This window comes from Staurois parvus, unplaced genomic scaffold, assembly GCF_062004578.1.
Source record: "Staurois parvus isolate SC_StPar_1 unplaced genomic scaffold, SC_StPar_1.0 ptg000202l, whole genome shotgun sequence".
NCBI classification, from domain to species: domain Eukaryota; kingdom Metazoa; phylum Chordata; class Amphibia; order Anura; family Ranidae; genus Staurois; species Staurois parvus.
Window position 1 is genome coordinate 3,214,982 of NW_028317998.1, and position 21,144 is coordinate 3,236,125.

The window sequence follows — 21,144 nt, forward strand, 5'->3', positions numbered from 1 at the left end:
CCCCCTGGGTGTTGTATATAAAGTCTCTGCTGTGTCCTCCTGGGTGTTGTATATAAAGTCTCTGCTGTGTCCTCCTGGGTGTTGTGTATATAAAGTCTCTGCTGTGTCCTCCTGGGTGTTGTGTATATAAAGTCTCTGCTGTGTCCCCCTGGGTGTTGTATATAAAGTCTCTGCTGTGTCCTCCTGGGTGTTGTGTATATAAAGTCTCTGTTGTGTCCCCCTGGGTGTTGTATATAAAGTCTCTGCTGTGTCCCCCTGGGTGTTGTGTATATAAAGTCTCTGTTGTGTCCCCCTGGGTGTTGTATATAGAGTCCCTGCTGTGTCCTCCTGGGTGTTGTATATAAAGTCTCCTGGGATTGGTCAGCCTTGTGCTCCACACACCTGGATCCTCAATATATCACTCAGCCCTGCCTCTATGTATCAGCACAGGGAGCTATTCTAGGCCCAGGAGCTTACAATCTCTGTGTCGTGCCCTCCACACATTGTTACATCGCTCAGGTCAATCTTCCCCCAGTCTTGTCCCTCCTTCACCTACTTTCAGTACCCCCTCTCTGTCAGGGGAACTTACCGGCCTCCATCCTGCCCTGTCACCCAGGGACCGGCGCAGCCTCGTCCACAACAACAGTGGGCACGGTGCTTGCCGGGAAATGTAGTCAAGAAATAGTTTGGCGGACGTAGAATTTGGGTCTTTCTTTACTACAACTCCCAGGGTGCTGCGCTCCGGGGGCGCGGCCTGTGTGCTGCCGTCTAGGGTATGGGGGACGGTGATTGGCTGTGTGTAGCAGGCGCTTCTTTCCCTTCGTCAGCATGGAGGAGGTGAGGGTGTCTGATGTGGAGGTGTGTAACCTGGCGTACAGGGGGCAGCTGGAGCAGCTGAGGAGCATGGTGTTGGCAGACAAGTCCCTGACCTCCAGGACTGACCAGGTAATGGCTGAGCTGCCTTGGGGCTTCTAGTTTCTAAGCCATGGACTAAGTCCACTGCAAAGTTCTGTTCCCTGTGTCTGGGCAGCTGCTGGAGGACTACAGGTGTCAGCATTGCCTGGGAGCAGGGGCCAGCATTGTCCTGTGTGGAGATGAATGGTAAAGCAGACAAGTCTCAGAGGGGAGATGTGAGCATCCTCTGCAGTGTTCTGTATGGGAGGTGATGTGTGCCAATGGGGGCTCTCCTGGGGGGGCACTGTCATTACAAGGCAGAGGGGACCGAGCTTCATCACAGCTCATCCACATTGCGGGATTACATTCTAGTGGTATCAAACCCAAATGTAGTATTCTGCAACTTACCAACCCTTAGATGTGGTGGCTGCATTAGTTTTCTTGTTACCCCTCTGTTTTCACCTGGTGATCTGCCTATTAACACTTCCTGTATTAGAGTGCTCCTGCTCTGGATGAAGGAGCACAGGGGGTACATATGCACAGCAGCATTGTCAGTCTGGGGGGAGGGGAGTGTTAAATGCAGTATCTGATTTAGATACAATAACAAATGGAAGCCAAACTCCAGCGAATAATTTGTAAGTAGTTACAAATATTTTTTTCTCCTTTTTGGGATAAAGGTTTTACATGAATAAAAGCTGATCACTATAAGCACCCCTGTCAGTAGTAATTGGTTTATCTCAACTCTCTAACTGCTACAACTGCAGGACCGCTTGCTCTGTTGAAGAACAACAGACTTACTGGCCAGGTCAGTAGACAGAAAAAAAGAAAACGAATGCAGCCATTACAACTAAAAATTGTTAAGCTGCAATATAATAAATGTTTGCTTTTGGGTTTAACACTGCTTTAATTCGGTTTGTTTGCATAGACACACAGAGGCGGCTCGGAAGCGAGTCCACATGAGTGCCCCCAGAGCAAGCAGCTTGTATGGGACACTCGAGAGGGGAGCGGCAGAGGACCTGAGATAGAGGAGGATGGGGGCTGCTCTGTGCAAAGCTATTGCATAGAGCAGGTAAGTATGACATGTTTGTTATTTTTTAAAAATCAGAACATTTTAGGGATGCACCAATACCCTTTTTTTTTGGTTGGCGAGGATGAGTACCGATACTTTGGTCAAGTACTCTCAATACCAAGTACCCAAACTTTGCGGTCTATACAAAATAAATGGGTGCAAATCGCACTGCAAAGAATAGCATGCGATTTGAACATGAATGCAGTGCGATTCCTATCCAAATCACATGTGGTTTCCCCACTGCTGCTGTGTGAATCCAGGCTTGTCACAGGAGCTGTGTGGGAAACTGTCCTGCACCAATCCCATGCTGTCACAGAAGGAAAAGCCGCTTCACAGGTCTGAGGATTTGAAATCCCAGTGGCTTTCTCGCCTCTCTTTGCAACGAGCTAGGCGGCTTCTGATTGGTCAGCACTGTGACTTGTCATAGCCTGCGTTCACACAGGAGCGGTGGGGCAACCATATGCGATTTGGACAGGAATCACACGGCATTCCTGTTCAAATCGAATGCTGTTCTTTGCAGTGCAGTTTGTGCCTGTTCATTTTGTATGGGTGCAAATCACACCGTAAACTGGATCTGTGCACAGTTTGTAAAAATACACTCACCAGCCACTTTATTGGGTACACCTGTTCAATTGCTTGGTGTAACCAATTGCTAATCAGCCAATCACCTGGCAGCAACTCAGTGCATTTAGGCATATAGACGTGGTGAAGAAGACTTGCTGAAGTTCAAACCAAAGAATCAGAATGGAGAAGAAAGGAGATTTAAGTGACTTTGAACATAGCATGGTTATTGGTGCCAGATGGGCTGGTCTGCGTAATCTACTGGGATTTTCACGCACAACCATCTCTATGGTCCAAAAAAGAGAAAATAACCAGTGAGCATGATTGTGTGGACGAAAATGCCTTGTTGATGTCAGAGGAGAATGGGCAGACTGGTTGCTGCAGCATTCAGATGGTAGGGTCAGAATTTGGTGTAAACAACATGAAAGCATGGATCCATCCTGCCTTGTATCATCGGTTCAGGCTGGCGGCGGTGTAATGGTGTGGGGGATATTTTCTTGGCACTAGCAAGGTGTACCTAATAAAATGGCCAGTGAGTGTGTATGTACACAGGGGAATCCAGATTTGTTTATTATGCTTTCTCTGTTTATTTCAGGATGAAAGGACACCTCTGCACTGGGCATGCTCAGCAGGACACACAGAAATTGCTGATTATTTGCTCCAGCTAGCAGTGCCAGTTGATGGTAAAGATGATGTAAGTTGGTGATTTCTTTATATTTAATATATAGAACTGTAATCCGCCTGATAAAATGGCAAGCAGAAGATGGAGGCTAGTGAAGTCTACATGTGTCAGTACGTTACATGGTGTTTACTAAAAATCTGCAGTGGGTATAAAGTGCAGACACATAGACATGCAGCAGACTCTAATACCTAGCGTGTTACTGGTGTATCCCCAGCTGTTCTAGCAAGCAAAGCTCAGTCACTCCAGCTAGTTTGCCACTTCCTTGTAAGCTCTACTTCTTCATCTTGGCCTGTTTATTATACAGGATTTATATAGTGCCAACAGTTTGCTCAGCGCTTTACAATATAACGGGAGACAATACAGCAACAATACAGTTCAATACAAGAGGGATTTGATGAGGTTATGATGATGGATTGTTCCACTAAGCAGCACGAAAGTGGAAGGAGGCTTAAAGGTGCCGGATCTTAATGGCTAGGAACTCATTTCCCTTATTTCTGAGTTATAGAGTGAAGGGACATGTCCCAGTGGTGTCACAGACCCAGGGTGGATAAAAATCAAAAAAATCGGATTTTTTTTATTTAAATCAGATTTTTTTAAATAAAATGCTTTTTGAGGAAAATATATTACCATCCAAAGGTTATTCCATCATGAAATAAAGATTAGTTTTTTAATTATGTAGAATAAGGCTGTATATGTTTAATTTTTTTGGTAAATAAATTCCATTAATCCATTCACAATGTCATGCTCTTCCAGAGGTTTTTGTAAGATTATTGGGCAGTTTCTCTGCCTACAAGATATTATCACAGATGCTTGGTTTACTTTCGCAGTTCTTAAAACTGAATTTGACTCAGCAGAGATCACATGCCTCTTCTTCACAGCAAAAATGTTATAAAATGAACAGAGTTAAGAAAAAGACCTTAATCCTAACTTCTACAAACCTATGAATACAGAATCAACCCCTTCAGTGCTAAGTTTCAAGAAGTTCAGTGAATAGAATAGAAGCAATATTTTTCTGATTGTTTGGAGTGGAATAGATCTGCACAAGAAGAATGTGAAACTAAGTGTGAGGAGGAAGGGGCTGACAGTAAGTTTCTTAAAATAGATATATTTTGTTCAGCCAAATTAGTTAACAAACATGGATGTTTGTTTAAGCAAATAACATATGCTGTAATGTTATTGTTTCAGTTGAATAAATCTATTTAAATTGTTATTAAGGTAATGATTATTTTTCTCCTTGATAAGTACAACAGAAAAGTTGTCCAAATATGAATGATTAACCTATTAAACTGGGGATAAAAAAAACTAATATGAAAAGTTGTTATTCTAAAAATCTTCAACTACTTGCATATTAAAGTTATACCAGTGAGAATTAGTCTTTATGTAGAAAACTATCGTTTTCGTTTATCGTGATTTAAATCAGTTTGATTTAAATCAAATCCACCCTGCACAGACCATAATTAAAACCTTTACATACTCTGTTTTAAACTGCCAGAAAAATAGTTTAGCAGAAGTTAGGCTTCTCCTTCCTTGCAGTGGGGCTATCCCTGCTTCTCAAAGCTAAAAGCTTTTTTGGGTCTAGGGGACAAAAAAGCAGTTTTACTTACCTGATCCTCCACTCCCTACGCTCTGGCAGTGGAGGATTGGGTAAGTAAAACTGCTCTTCCTTGCCCCCTTTAGACCTAAACAAGCTCCACTGCAAAGGAGGATTTTTACTTTGCACAGTGTCTTCATGCACACTGGGTGTTTTAACCACTTCCCATCCGACCCATGTACATAAATGGCCGGACGGAAGCAGTGCAGGAGTGGGTGGCCGTTTATAAACTTCTTCCCACATTCCCTGCCTGTGCGCGCTCCCTGGGAGCGTGCGGCACCGCGATCTGGTGTGAGGTCCCAATCATGTGATCCCTGACCGACAATCCGTGATCACATGAATAGTAGTAAGCAAGATATCACTTCCTTACATTATTGCTTACTACTAGTGAAATCTGTGAATGATCAAAGGTCACATGGTACAAGGCTATTCACAACAGCCTTCTACCATGTGACAAGCTGTGACCAATCACAGCTCTCACAGTATTTCTCAGTGGCTGCAAGAATGCAGTCAGAGAGGAGAAATGATTGCTTTTACAGTCTTTATGGATGTAAAAGCAATCGGCGTAAAAAAAAAAAAAAATCTTTATCACCCCCCACAAGTAGTACAGTGTCATTATGGTGATCCTGTACTGCTAGGGTGACAGTATGTAAAAAAAAAAAAAAAATTATAGTATAAAAATGTTTTGCAACATTATAATTTTTAGTTATTGACAAATTTTGTTTTTTTTTTTTTTTACTAAAAAGATAGCTGAATACATTTTGGCCAAGATTTATGAAGAAAGATTATTTGCAAAATTTTATAAGGAACTTTTTTCCAAAATGTTTGGACTTTTTCATTTATATAGCAAAAAAATAAAAATCCCAGTGGTGAATAAATACCACCAAAATAAAGTTTTATCTGTCTGAAAAAAATGCTAAAAAATTCATATGGCTACAGTGTTGCATGACCACGCAATTGTTATTCAAAGTGTGATAGCACTGAAAGCTGAAAATTGGCCTGGACAGGAAGGGGGTGAAAGTGTCCTCACTTGAAGTGGCTAATAACGCTGGTAACGTTAGCTGTGTAAAGTCACATTAAAAACATGAGTTTTTCAGCGGTTTTTAGCTTTTTTGCATTAGCATTTAGCTGCGTTTTGCCGTGTTTTTTTTTTCCCCATTTGCGTTATATAGCCTTTTTTTTGCTCATAAAAAAGTTAAATAAACACTGGTTTGCCGCCATTTACAACATTTTAACGCGTTTTGCCGCATTAGAGCCAAAAACAGCAGCTCAGCTGTAAAAATGTGAGTGAAGAATAGTTAGAACCTCTTTCAGGTTTCTATTGCTGTCTGTGGTTCCATTGGGGATTTGTCCCTTCACTCTATACCTTTTGGCAATAGGATGTGAAATTATGAGAACAGGAGGTTACTAGGACCCACTGTAAATATGTCCTGGTGAAGCCTCGCCGCTTGTACTGGTATTTAGGGGGAATTTTCCTGCTGAGGAACAATGGACAGCAATGTATATCTGGCAAGGTATCCATCCTTTTCAAACTCTATCCAAAAAAAATGTTTGACTGGAGATGGACTTCCAGGTCCAAAATGAAAACTGTGTTTTGGGCAGCTTTTGATGTTTTGCTTCTACACTTTGGTCCCAGGCAGGATGGACTCCTCTTCACATTGCTGCCTCTGCTGGTCGGACAGATATTGTCAGAGCTTTATTGGGGAAGGGAGCCCAAGTGAACACCACCAACCAGGTTGGGTGCACACCTCTCCACTATGCAGCATCTAAGAACAAGCATGAGGTATCTACATTTTGCCTGTTTTTTTATATGTAGAAATATAGTGATACTTTATCATTTTGGTATTTAATTTTTCTTCAAAATTGACATGCTTATCACAGACAACATTCTTGATGTTGCCTCTTCACAGATTGCTCTTCTGCTTCTGGAAAATGGTGCTTCACCTGATTCCAGGGACAAGCTGGAGTCCACACCACTTCATCGCGCAGCTTCCAAAGGCAACCTGAAGATAGTGGAAATCCTCCTAAAACACAAAGCATCAACTAATATACAAGACACTGAAGGGAATACACCACTGTAAGTAACCTATCACACCTTAGACCAAAGATAAATTAGAGCTGTTATATTACTTTGTATTTTACTGAAACAATTTAAACACACATAGGCTTGGTACAGACCAGACTGTTTCTGTGCGCATTCCTGGAATGCAAAGGTGTGAATGAAGCCAGTAGCAGAACCTTGAATAACAACAGTTACATTTACTAGAGTTCTTATGTCAGCTCTCATGACAACTGTCAAACCATCAAATGGCAGCTGTCATATTAAAAAGAGAAAACAAATAGAAAAGTTAATTTTTAAGGCACCAGATAGATCCAAAAATAATTAAATTAACAATTTATTACATGGTCTTATTAGTAAATATCAGGCCTTGCCATACACACAGTTTTTTTTTAAAAAAGACGAACAAATGCAATGATATGTGCACAGGCTGTTCCCCAAAGTCACCACACACACGTGATGCAACCAGTTTGATCGCACCGGAGCCCCCACAAAGCCACGTTTTTTAAAAAATTTTACAGCAAGCTAGGTGGGAGAAGATCCCTGGTTAGCTGTCAAAGCGCGGGGAGCTGAGGCTGGTCTGACCATTACATGTTACACTGTGAATATGGGTGTAACATGTTTTGAAAGGTGAACTTATCCTTTTAATTGAAAAAAGATCTCATCACTGAAGTCCCAAAAAGATAAGCTATTGGTAGGTGAATTAAACAACCAACATCTACCTGAAGTACACACAAAGCAAAAGCCATGCCACTCCTCCTATTTGACAACAGCTCTCTGTCTTTCTCTTAGTGTCTGTATGTGCAGTGCCTGCATGTAAAGGAGACTCTTTTCTAGGACTCCATAGGTCCCTATAGCACAGGGGAACATATAGACTGAGGTGCGTGTGTTAGCGTGGCGGGAGGACACTTTCAAAAGTAAATGCAGAGGAAGAATTCTTTTAGAAAAATCAGTAACTACATGCAAGTTATTTTATTATCTGTTTTTTGAAAAATTAAAAAAAAAACTTTGTCACTTTAAAAGTTTTAGAGGTGATTGGAGTACCTGGAGGAAACTCAGGGTGAACATTCAAACCTGATGCAGATTGTATCCTGAACATTTGAAACAAAGACCCCAGTGCTGTATGGCAGTTGTTCTAACAGCTAGTCCACTGTTATGCAAGTCTACAACCCCTATTCCAAAAAAGTTGGTACGCTGTATAAAACCTGCATAAAAACAGAATGCAATGATTTGCAAATCTCTTAAACCCTTATTTTATTCACAATAGAAAACATATCAAATGTACCAAAAAATAAGGTCGTTTTGAAATTGATGGCAGCAACACGTCTCAAAAGAGTTGGGACAGGGCAACAAAAAGCTGGCAAAGTAAGTGTTACTAACAAGAAAGAGCTGGAAGAATGTTTTGCAACTAATTAGGTTAATTGGCAACAGGTCAGTAACCTGATTGGGTATAAAAAGAGCATCTTAGAGAGTCACTTTATCTCAAAAGTAAAGATGGGCATAGGTTCACCAATCTGTGAAAAGCTGCATCTAAAAACATTTTCAGTATAAAGTTGGGACAGAGCCATGCTGTATACGTTGGTGTATCATCCCCTCTTCTTTTAACAACACTCTGTAAACGTCTGGGAATTAAGGAGTTATGGGAGAGGAATGTTGTCCCATTCTAGCCTGATATAAAGGAAACAGCAGATGGTGCCAACTGAGTGCAGTATATAGGAAAAGACTGTATTAAAAATCACAAGGGGCAACTTACAAGATTATTATTATTATACAGAGGGCCCTGCTCGTTAGAGCTTACAATCTAGGAGATGCATAAAGATAAGAGCATGATATTTATTTATTACAAATACTTATAGCACCATCATTTTACGCAGCGCTTTACATATATATTGTACATTCACATCAGTCCCTAACCCTCAAGGGGTGTACAGTTCCCTAACTTACATTCATACATACACATATTAGGGCTAATTTAGACAGGATCCAATTAACCTACCGGCTTGTCTTTGGAGTGTGGGAGGAAACTGGAGTACCCAGTCCAGGCAGCTGGTGTCGTGGTTGGGATTCGAACCAACGACCCTAGTACTGCCAGGCAGAAGTGCTAACCATTTAGCCACTGTGCTGCCCACTATACAACTTCTGACAGTGGCATCTGCTTCCTGGGTCTTGAAGAGATACTGAGGCTCAACAACAGACCGCAATGGGTGGATGACATGCTCTTATGTTTATGCATCTTCTAAGTTGCTGCTTGTGATTTTTAATAGTCTTCTTCCTCTATACCGCACTCAGTTGGCGCCCTCTGCTGTTTGCTTTATATATTGCAGAGATTGCTTCAGTCTTTTTGAGGAGCTGCCATGGATACCTTTCGGACCTATGGACTTTCTAGTATAATCCCACACCCTCACACCATATTCACGTGCATGATTGATTACGTTGTAGTTTAGCTGTATCCCTATCTGCGCCATTCTTGATCATTTTCCATTCTAGCCTGAGCATATGCTGCTCTGAACCCTGGATATACAGTGCCTTGAAAAAGTATTCATACCCCTTGAAATTTTCCACATTTTGTCATGTTACAACCAAAAACGTAAATGTATTTTGTTGATATTTTATATGCCAATCCAACACAAAGTGGCACATAATTGTGAAGTGGAAGGAAAATGATAAATGGTTTTCAACATTTTTTACAAATATCTGAAAAGTGTGGCGTGCATTTGTATTCAGCCCCCCTGAGTCAATACTTTGTAGAACCACCTTTTGCTGCAATTACAGCTGCAAGTCTTTTTGGGGATGTCTCTACCAGCTTTGCACATCTAGAGAGTTAGATTTTTGCTCATTCTTCTTTGCAAAATGGCTCAAGCTCTGTCAGATTGGATGGAGAGCATCTGTGAACAGCAATTATCAAGTCTTGCTACAGATTCTCAATTGGATTTATGTCTGGACTTTGGCTAGGCCATTCTAACACATGAATAGGGCTGACCTAAACCATTCCATTGTAGCTCTAGCTATATGTTTAGGGTCGTTGTCCTGCTGGAAGGTGAACCTCTGCCCCAGTCTCAAGTCTTTTGAAGACTCGAACAGGTTTTCTTATAAGATTGTCCTGTATTTGGCTTCATCCATCTTCCCATCAACTCTGAACCAGCTTCGCTGTCCCTGCTGAAGAAAAGCATCCCCACAACATGGTGCTGCCACCACCATGTTTCACGGTGGGGATGGTGTGTTCAGGGTGATGTGCAGTGTTAGTTTTCCACCAAACACAGCGTTTTGCTTTTAGACCAACAAGTTAAATTTTGGTCTCATCTGACCAGAGCACCTTCTTCCACATATTTGCTGTTTCCCCCACATGGCTTCTTGCAAACTGCATATGAAACTTCTTATGACTCTTTCAACAATGGCTTCTTCTTGTCCACTCTTCCATAAAGGCCAGATTTGTGGAGTGTACGACTAATAGTTGTCCTGTGGACAGATTCTCCCACCTGAGCTGTGGATCTCTGCAGCTCCTCCAGAGTTACCATGGGCCTGTTGGCTGCTTTTCTTATTAATGCTATCTCTGCCCGGCCTGGCAGTTTAGGTGGACGGTCATGTCTTGGTAGGTTTTCAGTTGTGCCATACTCTACATTTTTGGATGATGGATTGAACAGTGCTCCGTGAGATGTTCAAAGTTTGGGATATTTTTTATAACTTAACCCTGCTTTAATCCCTAAACACCGAGCGCGCACACAAATATGCGGCCTCTTGGAGTCTGGGCCTTGACGCCGAGTAGCCGCATATTTGCGTACCATTTGAAAATACATATGTGCTGAGAGAGCGCACCCTGCGCGCTCCCAGCACCTATGTCCGTGACTCATGGAAAGGTCCCAATCTCCCCTTACGATCGGGATTTTTTCCAATCATGAGACCACCGTGACAGGAAATCATGGCGGTCACATGACCGTAAAGCCCCGCCCCACCTCCCGGCTTCTGAAACCTCCTAAAGGGCCGGGAGGCGCTGGCGCAAAGGGGTTAAACTTCTCCACAACTTTATCTCTGACCTGCCTGGTGTGTTCCTTGGCCTGCATGATGCTGTTTGTTCACTAATGTTCTCTAACAAACCGCTGAGGGCTTCACAGAACATCTGCTTTTATACTGAGATTAAATTATACACATGTGGACTCAATTTACTAATTGGGTGACTTCTGAAGGCAATTGGTTCCACAGTATCGGAATAAAGAGGGCTGAATACAAATGCACGCCACACTTTTCAGATATTTATTTGTAAAAAAAAAAAAACATTGAAAACTATTTATTTTCCTTTCACTTCACAATTATGTGCCACTTTGTGTTGGTCTATCCCATAAAATACATTTACGGTTTTGGTTGTAACATGACAAAATGTGGAAAATTTCAAGGGGTATGATTACTTTTCAAGGCACTGTATCTTTTAGCGTTGATGGTGCCTTTCCAGATGTGCAATCTGCCCACTCCATACACACTAATGCGCCCCCATACCATCAGACATGCAGACTTTTGAACTGAGTGCTATTATCAAGCCCAAAGGTCCCTCTCCTCTTTGGTCTGGAGAACGTGGAGACTATGGTTGCTAATTGGAAATATTCCTGAGCCCATGGAGTGATGGCCTGTTTTTAATGCAGTACCGTCTGCAGGCCCGAAGATCTTGGGCTTCCAGTATTGCTTTTCGGCCTTGTACCTTGCTCATAGAGATTTCTCCAGAGTCTTGGAATGTTTTGATATTATGTACTGTAGATGAAGATATATTTAAAGTCTTTGCAATTTTACATTGAGGAACATTATCGTGATATTTTTCAAAATTTTTTAGATGCAGCTTTTCATAGATTGGTGAACTTCTGCCCATCTGTACTTCTGAGACACTCTGACTTTCTAAGATACTCCCAACGTTTATAAGACATGCTGCTGCCACCAATTTCAAAATTACCATATTTGTTTCTTACAATTTTACATGTTCATAGCTTTTAACATTTGATATATTCCCAATAGAAAATATAAAGCATAATATGTGTTTAAGAGATTTGCAAATCAATGCATTCTGTTTTTATGTAGACTTTACGCAGAATCCCAACTGGAATTGGGGATGTAATAAATGTTTTATATAAGCATTCAATAAAAGATGAAATTTACACTTGGATTGCAGATATGACGTTTGTGTGTTCTCTCCTTTAGTCATCTTGCCTGTGATGAAGAGCGAGTGGAGGAAGCCAAACTCCTAGTTAAGCATGGAGCAAGTATTTATATAGAAAATAAAGAGGAGAAGACACCATTACAAGTGGCTAGAGGAGGTCTGGGAGCATTGCTAAAGAGAATAGTAGAAGGGTAGTTATTTTTTCTTTAAATATGACAACTTCAACCATGACTTGAAGACAACAGTGTCAATGTTAATGTAATGTGGGTTACACCTTCTAATGTTTGTACAAAATGTTAGGTATATTTACTAGCTGTAAAGCTTTTCTCATTGTCCCTCTTCAATGTCTGTCAGGAGCAGTGTGTGTACTGCTCATTATTTGTGTATGCTGTAATATGCAAGAGATGTCTTAATCAAATTAGACACTTGTAAAGCCCTCTGTATAGTGCTCCAAGTATCAAGTAGATATACATTGAGAACCTATGTCCTAATAACTGCCACAGTGATACAACTGTCCCAGAAGCCACGTTGGTCATTACACGGTAGTATTAAACGTTGTAATAAAATTCATCATACCCAGGGATACCAAAACTATGTACTGACTTCCTGTTTAATTGCTTTTACCCAGAAGCCATAAGAAACCTGTTGCTTGTTGATTATAGCACTAGGCATTTCCAATATAAATGTATTGACACTCAAACTGATTTGTAATTTTGTGATATTTGAGAAGTATATAATTCTAGAAAGGAGCATTGTTCTAATTTATTTTCTGATGCAGAGTTTTGTTTAGCCCGGGTTATCAATCCTTTACTGCACAGACGTATTATGGTGCTGTATACCCTTTGGTATTTATGCATACTTGTTCCCTTAACTGAAAACAGATATGGAATGATGTTAAAGTTCCATCAGAAAATAAACCGAGATTTTTAAAATTGTTTTGCCTTTTATTCCTGAAATATGAGTGTGAATAAAGTTACTAACTGATCCTAAAGCTTACCTCCAGAGAAGAAAACAATTACCCTTGCAGTGGGTCCCCCTATGCACTGCAAGGGTTAACTGCTCAATTCATTTAGGGGTTGATGCCAAAGGTGAAATACCTACTCTGAATTGTGAGCAGACCTTTAGTGTCCTTGTCTACAATACAGGAGTACTGGTCCTGCATCGTACAGGATGACATCATATTTGTGACCAGTCGGGAAGCGGCTTTAGGGGACTGGTTGTCCAAAGAGGAGGAATCCATCATTAAATGTATCATTTTTATTATCATCCTCCTAGACAAAATGAACAATTAACCCTTACAGCAAAGGAGGGGACCCACTGCAAATGTATTCTTTTTTCCAAGGTTCAGCTTCGAGGCCTTTTTTATATTTGTGCAAAAGAAGTAGCATGCATCTGTAAATATTCATTTTTAGGTGCATTAATATGAGTATTTAATGCACATGGCTGTGTGATGTACCATTCATTAGGGATTGTTTACACCAGATGCAGTCAGGTGTGTTTTTTTTAAAAGCAGCATAACCCCCCGGTCACATCAAAGCCAATTTTTTTAAATCGTGCGACTTACAGTGAAGTCGCATGATTTGAAATTTGGGTGATTTGCCGATCTGAGGTGCGGTTTTCAAGACATCTGACACAGATGTCTATGCAAATCGCACCAAAAGTATTGCATGTACTACTTTAGGAATTGTTGGGGCTCCCACCAAGTCGGAACCGCACCGATATGACCACTCTAATAGCAGACAATAGGGTGTGACTTAGCATACGATTTGCAAGTTGCATGGCATGCAATTTAATCACATGCGAAGTCACACCCGATATGACTGGGGTGTAAACCCAGTACGATGCATATGCAAAGAAAATGAATGTATTCCAATGAGCCTAGTTTATACCATTGCAATGCTTTCCCTTGTGATTATAAAAAAATATTACAGCATGCCTCATTTTTCCACACCGGAAAGCACCACAAACCCACTTAATGTGTGCAGATGCAACACACGCAAACACATGTAAAAGCAACTTCTTAAAAAAGGAAATTATCCCAAAATCACCCTGAAAAAAACATGTAAACGCACTGCACTGCATATATTGAGGTGTACACAAACCCTTTATGTGTGTATTCATTGCACATGGAGGTGAGTTGTGGCCATAGATTGTGCTTTTCTTTTTTTAATGCAAAATAGGGTAGGAACTGTCCTTCATCATGCATTAAACAGAATGCAGCTGTGCATTACCAAACTTTTTTCTCGTAAGGTTCAATTTAAGCTCAATGTTTTACAGAAAAATCATGCTGGATTTGCTGCATTACAGAATGGTGGTCAAGGTGAATGTAATTCTTTTTATAGGTGTTTCAGTAGCCAGTCGCTAGGCACCAGTGCTGTTATTTGGGTTGGGAAGAAAGACCTTAGCCTTGTGTAAGCTATGAGCAAAATGACACTTGTTGCTTACACAGTGCTTCTTCTCTTTGTCATTGTTAAGAAACGAAGCAGCAGCAGCATTTATTATACACTACATTACATTTACTACATCAAAAAAGAGCAAATATTTGACTCGCTGCCCACCAGTTAGGTAAGTATTCAACTTTTTCTTTCACTGAGTGCTTTGTTTTTAAATCCTAGTGACGGTAGCTTCAAATTGCATTCTTTTCTTTAGGCTTTTTTTTCTTATTTTTATTCGGCGATCTTGATGTACCCACACTTCATGTCTTGGATGGCTTCCCTTCCCTGGAGGAGCAGCATTGTCTTTCTGGAGAGAGGGTAGTGTTAGATACACTGACAGATTTAGTTGGACTTTTTAAGCAGCAGTTTTTTTATTTTTAAATTTTGGATAGAGTGGAGAGGGATTGGAACACCTGTCAGTTTTTATTGCTGTCTGTGCCCCTGATAAGGAGATTCACCCTCTCTATTTTTCCTGTTTAATTATTATTTGAACCAATGCAGATTTTGTAAGTTTTCCCACTTACAAAGAAATGGTCTATAATTTTTATCATAGATGTGTTTTTAAATGATAGAGACAGATTATCAACCAAAAATCCAGAAAAAACACATGATACAAATGTTATAAATTGAGTTGCAGTTCAGTAACATAAATATTTAATCCCCAAGCAAAACATGACTTTGCACTCAGTGGAGAAACCCTTGTTAGCAAGCACAGAGGTAAGAGGTTTCTTGTAAATGGTTACCAGGCTTGCACACATCTCAGGAGGGATTTTAATTTTTGCTCCTTCTTTACAGATCTTCTCTAAATCCGTAAGGTTTCTTGGCAACTCAAAATTTTGGCTCCCTCCAAAAATGTTCTATAGGATTAAGGTCTGGAGACTGGCTAGGCCACTCTATGACCTTAATGTGCTTCTTCTTGAGCCACTCCTTTGTTGCCTTGGCAGTATGTTTTGGGTCATTGTCATGCTGGAAGACCCACCCATCTTCAGTGTTCTGGCTGAGGGAAGAAGGTACTCTTCCAAGATTTTCAATACATGGCCCCGTCCATTGGCCCATCAATGAGGCAAAGCCAACATGTACCTTTAGCAGAGAAACCGCCCCAAAGGATAATGTTTCCACCTCCATGCTTGAATGTAGGGATGGTGTACTTAGGGTCATAGTCAGCATTTTTCTTCCTCCAAACACAGAGAGTCCAGTTAATGCCAAAGAGCTCAATTTTTGGTCTCATCTGACAACAGTAATTTCTCCCAATCCTTCTTTGAATCATTTAGATGTCCATTGGCAAACTTCAGATTAGCCTGTACATGTGACTTCTTCAGGGAGGGCACCTTGCCGGCGCTGCAGGATTTCAATCCATAGCTGTGTATTGTGTTACTAATGGTTTGTTTGGTGACTGTGGTCCCAACTGCCTTGAGATCATTCACATGCTCCTCCCATGCAGTTATGGCCTGATCCTTCACTTTTCTCATGATCATCCTTACCCCATGAGGTGAAATTTTGCATGGCACTCCAGACAGAGGGCGATTGATGGTTATTTTGTACTTCTTCCATTTGCGAGTAATTGCTTCAACAGTTGTCTTCTTCTCACAATGCTTATTGCTGATGGTCTTGTAGCCAATTCCAGCCTTGTGCTAGTCTACAATCTTGTCCCTGACATCCTTTGACAACTCTTTGGTCTTGGTGATGTTTGGAAGAAAGTGATTCTGTGGACAGGTGTCTGTTATACACATAATGAGTTTTTAGGGCACCTTCTTAAATTGACAGGACTAATCTGTGTACCACAAGTGCTCAGAGCCAGTCTGTGGGAGCCAGAATTATTGTTGGTTGGTAGGGGATCAAATACTTATTTTACTCACTGAACTTCAACTCTGTTTTTTGGGGGATTTTTTGGATTAAATCACATCAATGATATAAATTAAAGACCCTTCATTTCTTTAAGTGAGCAAACTTACAAAATCTGCAGGAGATCAAATAATTATTTCCCCCACTATATCTAGCCAGCCCTGCCAGACAAATTATGTCTAGCATTCCGGTGGCGATAGTTGAGTTGTTCCCTTAAAAGTGTTGACGTATTTAATCCATTGTTTGCATGTCGGGGAGGAAGTTGACATCCAATACCTGGCAATTAATTTCCTAGCAAGGTATAGCAATTGAGAGATCATGTAGACACTCATGGTTGATACTGTTCAGCATCTGCCGTACCCAACAGATGTATAGGATCTAACTGTATAGAGGATTTGGAAACTAAGGAAATAATATGCAGTCCAATACCTGGTGAGTTTTGGACAACACCAAATCATGTGGATAAAGTCCCTAATGTACAATTTACATTTTGGACATAGGGGTGTATCCCTCTCGCCCCAACTGAACTAAGATGTTCTATACACTCGATTCAGTCTAAACAATTGAGTACATTTATAAGATGCTAACAGTGGAATTTTTTAGTTACAGATTTCAATGCCATATCCCATTGTTCTCCACTAATCTCACCTATGTCCGCCACCCATTGGGCTCTATATATGATTTTGTATCGTTGACAATAGTGATACATATATCCGAGAAATCAATCCGTTTCTCATAGTGGTTCGAGTGACCTCCACTAGAAGACGTGAATCAGACTTGTGCAGACTAGTGGATTGTGCTTGTGTTTGTACTGCATGACGCAGCTCTAAATATTGGTAAAATTGCTTGTGGGATAAAGTAAATTCAGAGCATAATTGAGCAAAGGATTTAAAGCCTATAGTTCTACTTTAAGTGTTGTGTGGTTTGTCTCAACCCTCTACTGCTTTTGCTAAGCAGCTTGATCTGTTAAAGGAAGAAGAATAACAGATTTGTTGGCCAGATCACAAGGTGAAAATAAAGGAAAAAAGCCTAAAAAAAGTAAAACTAGTTCTGGTAGGATGCAATATATATATATTTTTTTATGGTGTACAGAACTACTTTAAGCTTTAACCTTTAAAAAATTGCAAACTAGGTGTGTTTATTTTCAGGGCTATAACCAGAGCACTGCTAAATCATTGAGAACATAATCCATATCTTAATGAAGTGCAAAATAAATGGTATAATGATCAATACATGTATAGGACCAATGACAATGTGACAATTTTAAGGACCTGGGTGCTGTGGTTTAGATATGCTCATCTAGGTAGAAATCATCCATTTTTTTTCCATACAACACCTTCACTTATGGTCTTCACACTGCCTTGCATTTGATTCAGTTAAGGTAGTCATTCAGCACTGAGATAGACAGGGCACTGTTGCTTTACATACTGCTAACTGTGTAAGGGCTGTGTGAGCTTGTTTCAGAGGTCAAATGCAGCTTGAATTTTAGATCAGTTTTAGAAGTGTCTGAGATCATTCATAGTTCCACAGGTGTATCTGACCTGCACACTGCTTTAGGCTATTAGCATTTTTTTGAGCTTCAGCATCTAGGAGCAGAACATTATTTTCCTGACAGACTCTATGCCAGCATACTTATGGGTTAGTCCCGTCCTCTCTTCTACTATAGGACCCCACTCCCATAAACCTTTGCTCCTCGCCAGAGGCCGTGTTCCTTTTTTGTCCTCCTCCTATGGACCTAGTGCAAGTTTTACCTGGTTCCCATATATAAGATGGTCCGCGACCAAAGCCTGGTGAGCCTCTCCGGGAGATGCAAGGTGACGCACCACTTGCAAGTTCCACGGGTTCCCAACTAAAGGCTGGGTATTGGACGTGGCAGATGGATGCAGTGCCGGGAGTGACATAGCAGGCATCCCCTCATCGAATTCCAGCATTCCCCAGCTAATAGCGGAGTGGAAATGGGCGAACAGGAGTTGGTGCCTGGAAGAACTCAGGTCTGCCAATGGCGGGCGTGCGGCACTTGGGTGGCCATGTAGCACTCCAAACGGACGAGGTGGTCTCCAAGGCAGGTGGTCGTGGCTGTGCAGGACTGGTAAGCAGTGCTTCTTGTCCGGGTTTGGGTCTAATTTTTGCTCATTTTCTTTCTTTATCTTTTCCTGATGCTAGTGGGTGCCTGGAACGTAATGCTGTGCTCCAAGCCCCCGCATCCTGGTCCGGAGCGGTCTCCGGCATACTGCGCATGCATGAGTCGGCCTCGCAACGAGGCTTGGCTTTAGGTGTGTGCAGTAAGGCAAGATGGCGGTGCTCACGCATGCGCAGTACAGCGGCGGTGACATCACAGCTTTGGCGACAAATTTAAACAGCTGTCAGAGCTGTTTTCTTTGGAAAATCCTGCGGGTTAAATGCGGCAGCTCCCCCAAGCGCTGTGGTCCACTGTGAAGGTTAGTACTTGCTCCTTCCTGCCCCCCTGGTGGTCTGCTGGGATTTTGCATGTCACTTTTTTTTTACAGCTTGGTTGTCTTCGCAGCTGACCCAGCATGGATGTGTCATCGCCTCCTTGTAGCCAGCCCCTGCGCAGTAGGTACGGACGGGCGGCTTTAGCTACTTGATCCCCCACTGGCGCTTTTCTGTTGCTTTTAACTATCCCCCGTTCTGTGTTTTTTTTCTTCTCTCTCTCTCAGCACTTCTAGGTCTGATCGCCACTATACCTCACACGATGACGGAAGTGCGTCCAGGTCTCGGCGCCATCATTCGTCCTCTAAATCCGGACCCCACAGGTCTCCTTCCAGCTCCAGGGGTCATCAGAGAAGTTCTTGCTCCTCCAGGCATTGCGCTTAGGGGCACTCCAGCCGCTCCAATAGGAAAACTTGCTGGGGTTGCGATTCCCAGGTTCCTGACGACAGGTCATTATGTGACTCCTGTTTTGCATGGCCGTTCGGCAAGAGAGAAAGCGCCAACCAACAGGCAGAGGCTTTGGTCAGACGGTTGTTCAAGAGTCCCTGAAAGAAATTAGGACTACTCATGCCCACAGCCCATCAGTCGGGGTGTGCTCCCCTCCTAAAGATCCCCAAGAGGGATTGGAGCCTTCACAACCTAGCCACCTGTCAGCCGGAGCCTCAGATAGTAAGGTGGAGAATGAAGATCTGTGTATGGGCTTCAATTTTGCCTTGAGCTCGCCCTTAGTCAAAGCAGTCAAAGAGGCCCTGAAGTGGGAAGAAGTAGTGGAGTCTCCCCCTAAACACAGGAAATTTTTTTAAACATTATTTTTATTATACAGGATTTATATACTGCCAACCGTTTTTGATCAGCGCTTAACAATATAAAGGGAGACAATAAAGCCCATGATACAGTTCAATATAAGAGGGTTAGGAGGGCCTTGCTCCTTGGCGCTTACAATCTAAGAGGGAGGGGCTGGTGGTACAAAAGGTAAAAGCTGTGGAGGATGAACTGATAGGAGGAATAGAAGGTTCCGTTATTAGCTGAAGGCCGGACAGGCTTCCCTGAAGAGATAGGTTTTCAGAGATCACCTAAAAGTGGGCAGAGTAGGCAATAATCGGATAGATTGGGGTAGAGAGTTCCAGAGGAAGGGGAGGCTCTGGAGAAGTCCTGGAGACAAGCATGGGAGGAGGAGACAAGGGAGCTAGAGAGCAGGAGGTCATGGGAGGAGCAGAGGGGACAGTTTGGGTGATATTTGGAGACAAGATTGGTGATATAATTTGGGGCAGAGTTATAATGGCTTTATATGTTATTATTAATGTTTAGAATTTTATTTGTTGGGCAATGGGAAACCAGTGGAGGGATTGGCAGAGAGGGGTGGCAGATCTGGAACGGTTAGTAAGGTGGATGAGTCTGGCAGAAGCATTCATGATAGACTGAAGAAGGGATAGCCTCTCTGCGGCTTGCCTACTTTCATGTGCCCATTGCAAGAGATTTTCAGGGATTCCTCCGGTTCAATATGGACCATCGGCATCTCCAGTTTGTGTGTGTGTCTTTCCTTTGGTTGCTGAATATGGAGAAGAGCCAGTTAGAGCCCACACAGTCTCTAATATTTCTTGGGGCTCATTTCTACACTATTAGTGCCACTATTAGTGCCCGTGGAGAAGATTCCAGCGATTTGGAGCCAAATACTGCCTGCTCTGTCTTCCTCACACTATTGGGCCCTCTAATGCCTGAAGATCATTGGCACCATGGTGTCCACAGCGCTGATGGTGAAGTGAGCACAGTGGAGAATGCAACCCTTCCAGAAGGGCTTTCTTCAACAGAGGAATCAAGGCAGTATGGGCCAGGACATTTACATATCTCATTCCCTGAAGGAGAACCTTCCTTCGTGGCTGCAGCAGAAGAACCTGATCAATTGCCATTCGATTGCGCCCATCTCCTGGGTCACAATCATTACGGATGCCAGCAGCTCAGGATGGGGTGCTCTCTGCCAGTCAGAGATAGCTCAGGGCAGATGAAGCTTTCCCTCCCACAGGTTGAGGTTGAACATCCTGGAATTACGTGCGGCGCTCTGTGCCCTACAGGCCTTCCAGCACCTAGTCTTCCTGAGGTCCGACAATACTACGGCAGTGTCCTACTTAAGGAGACAAGGCAGGACCCACAGCCTGTCCCTCTTGTGAGAGGTAGAGCCAATCATGGCTTAGGCTCAGCGAAACCTGTCCAACATATCGGCAGTATACGTTCCCAGAGTCCAGAACTCGCAAGTAGACTTCCTTTCCAGTGTTCAATCAGACAACATCGAGTGGTCTCTCAACACAGAAGTTTTCAAGTGGATACTGACCCTCCTCGTGATCAGTCTGGAAGTCGACCTGTTTGCCTCCCCATGCAACAGCAAACTGGGGATGTTCTACACCATGAATAGCTGTCCCCAGGCCTTCGGGGTAGATGCTCTGATAGAT

The 21,144-nt window shown here is 42.3% G+C and overlaps 2 protein-coding genes across 2 annotated transcripts in view; one reads left to right on the top strand and one right to left on the bottom strand.

Annotated features, from left to right (window-relative positions):
• ATG4A (autophagy related 4A cysteine peptidase) overlaps positions 1 to 647 on the bottom strand; it is a 35,973-nt gene extending 35,326 nt beyond the window's left edge. The window contains exon 1 of the mRNA XM_089678285.1: positions 569 to 647. Within this exon, the coding sequence (XP_089534411.1) occupies positions 569 to 578 (10 nt within the window). The 5' untranslated portion in view covers positions 579 to 647. The remainder of the gene's footprint in view (positions 1 to 568) is intronic.
• A 118-nt stretch (positions 648 to 765) lies between these two features.
• Positions 766 to 12,904, top strand: PSMD10 (proteasome 26S subunit, non-ATPase 10). The gene is made up of 5 exons (XM_089678286.1): positions 766 to 924; positions 3,099 to 3,197; positions 6,413 to 6,559; positions 6,687 to 6,853; positions 12,014 to 12,904. Exons 1-5 carry the CDS (start codon positions 808 to 810, stop codon positions 12,165 to 12,167), a joined length of 684 nt encoding a protein of 227 aa, XP_089534412.1. The 5' UTR covers positions 766 to 807; the 3' UTR covers positions 12,168 to 12,904.
• The last annotated feature ends 8,240 nt before the right edge of the window (positions 12,905 to 21,144 follow it).

Coding starts and splice junctions, on each gene's coding strand:
- PSMD10 (XM_089678286.1), top strand. CDS start 808: ATGGAGGAGGTGAGGGTGTCTGATGTGGAGGTGTGTAACCTGGCGTAC. Junction 925..3,098: donor TGACCTCCAGGACTGACCAG/GTAATGGCTGAG, acceptor TGTTTATTTCAG/GATGAAAGGACACCTCTGCA. Junction 3,198..6,412: donor CAGTTGATGGTAAAGATGAT/GTAAGTTGGTGA, acceptor CTTTGGTCCCAG/GCAGGATGGACTCCTCTTCA.